This window comes from Berghia stephanieae, chromosome 3, assembly GCF_034508935.2.
Source record: "Berghia stephanieae isolate SIO BIC M18660-M18661 chromosome 3, UCSD_Bste_1.3, whole genome shotgun sequence".
NCBI lineage: Eukaryota > Metazoa > Mollusca > Gastropoda > Nudibranchia > Aeolidiidae > Berghia > Berghia stephanieae.
Window position 1 is genome coordinate 101,319,376 of NC_088362.1, and position 2,500 is coordinate 101,321,875.

General features: G+C 37.9%; 1 protein-coding gene across 9 annotated transcripts in view; it reads left to right on the plus strand.

The window, feature by feature from the left end:
• Nucleotides 1-2,500, plus strand: part of LOC144968987 (stromelysin-3-like) — a 162,929-nt gene that overhangs the window by 153,182 nt on the left and 7,247 nt on the right. For all 9 annotated transcript variants that reach the window (XM_078907917.1, XM_078907913.1, XM_078907912.1 and 6 more), the window contains 2 exons: nt 963-1,121; nt 2,323-2,500. The exon at nt 2,323-2,500 is cut by the window's right edge and continues 43 nt beyond it. In XM_078907917.1, coding sequence (XP_078764043.1) covers nt 963-1,121; nt 2,323-2,500 — 337 coding nt within the window. The remainder of the gene's footprint in view (nt 1-962; nt 1,122-2,322) is intronic.

The window sequence follows — 2,500 nt, forward strand, 5'->3', positions numbered from 1 at the left end:
ACATAGGATATGAGTTATTTATTACTGTTACAGGGCAACAAATGTCCCAATAATGGCCTAGTTTATTAGGTAGTGTATTGAGAGTGTAACTCATTTTCTATCAAGGCATCTCCTCAATTGTTATCGTCATCATCTATTGATGCTATGCGTTTTGATTAAATGCTCACAACATCCGCCAGTCGGATGAAACGTACCATTACACAAAACTATATGTAACCTTAAACGCTTATAGTCTGTTTTATAGAATTTTGTTAGAACTCTAATCATTACAATGGCTGTCTAAAATCAATAACCAAGAGTTAAGTGACGTAAATTTCGTTACATCTATATAAAATTGAGCTTTTATATAGAGCAATATCCACCAAACGTGCTCAAAGCGCTTTACAAGGGGTCCCAAGCCAACAGCAACATTTAACATGTAGGACGGGACATGACGCCCGTTAGGCATCATTACAATTTTTTTTTTCACACAGAAACAACTCTGTTAACGGCCAGGTACTCATTTTACACGGTGAGAGATTGTGAGTAAAGAGCCTTCTCCAAGGACTCAACTATGCGCCGAGCGAGGCTCGAACCCAGGACCTCCCGATCTGAACACATACATCATTCCGAAATAATACAGTTTTGAGTTTTTGGGTAATATATGTGACCCCCCGTCTCAAAACGGTATTATGTCGGAATGATTCAGACCCCAAAAAGTGAATTTAGAGATAGAATGATGAGAAATTGGACCTTAGAAGTTTTTGTAAAGCAAGAAATAGTATTTATACTCCAGCATAACGTATAGAAATTAAACCCAAGTTTGATATTTGTGGCAAAGAATTCAGTTTCCCTAACCGAGTGGATCCCGACATAATACCGCTTTGACACGGTGGGTCACATATAATAAATGCTATCGTTATCGAAAAAAATCTATAACGTTTTGTTTTTTTGTTTTTTTTTTTGTTTTTTGTTTGCATCAGGTGTGGATCTGTTCATGGTTGCAGCTCATGAATTTGGCCACGCTCTAGGATTGTCCCATAGTGGGGATCCCGAGGCTTTGATGTATCCGTGGTACATGGGCTTTCAGGGGAAATTCAAGCTGCCACAAGACGATTATCTGGGAATCACAAATCTCTACGGTAGGGAGGGATCGACTTTATCAAGATGGTGGCGGTGGTGGTGGTGGTCGTTGTGATGAGATGATGAGGATGGTGGGGGTGATGATGGTGATGATGATGATGATGATGATGATGGGGATGATGATGATGATGATGATGATGATGATGATGATGATGATGAGGATGATGATGAGGATGATGGTGGTGGTGGTCGTGGTGGTGGTGGTGATGGTGATGATGATGATGTGATGATGATGATGATGATGATGGTGATGATGATGATGTGATGATGATGATGATGATGATGATGATGATGACGATGACCATTTCTCAGTTTTATTTTATTTTAAACGCTATAATCCATTTTTAAATGGTGGGTGTGGTGCCAGGCACCAAATCAACCAATATAGTCGCGCCCCTGCTCGTCCTTGAACTTACTTCAATTGATTTTGAGCAGGTTCGGTGATCTGGAAGGGACAATGATTGCAAAACTCTGGCCCCTCAGTTGAGTCCTTGGGTATGGCGTTCTATTCTGATATCCCGTTCGACTCAAATGGGATTTAGGTGGTGACAAATTATATTATGGGAGTGCTAGTAGTATAAAAAAGGACGTCCTTACAAGCAATTTTTACTGATCAAACAGAAATCTGATTCCATATTTTATGGTGTTGCTTTTTGAATAGACGAAGCATTGCAGAGCACATAATTTAGCATGGTAAACCCGTGAAGACGCTCAATTGTTTATTTATTCAGTGTTTATTTATTTGTTTATATGTATTTATATATTTGTTTATTTACTAATGTCATCATCATCATCATCATCGTCATTGCCTTTTTCACCCTGGGTCAGGGTATAGGCCACAGACAAACAGTTTCCATCCTTCTCTATCCTGAGCTATCTTTTTAATCTCATTCCAGGTCTTACCACTTCTCTGTATATCAGCTTCTTTAATTAAGGCCACGAGGAACATGGAGAAGAATTAAAGAAGCTGTTTTACTAATGTATTAATCGTTTGTTTACTTATTTATATATTCTTTTTTTTCTTCTCATTTATTTGTTTATGTATTTATTTGTTTTTGTTTTAATTTGTTAACTATCAATACATTTATTTATTTATTTATTTATTTATTTATTTATTTATTTATTTATTTATTTATTTATTTATTTATTTATTTATTTACTTACTTATCTATTTAAACGAAAACTTTTTCTATCGTCCAGGTTCCAAAGAGAAGAATCGAATCATTCCCACAAAGCCCCGCCCCGAGGACGGTGTTGTGATGATTCCAAAGCCAGATGTCCCAGGCCGACACCCAAGGCCAGACTATGACGTCACCACACCAAAGGTCAAAGAGGAGGATTCGGGTCCTTCTGATCCCTGCAATAGCCGCATCGATGC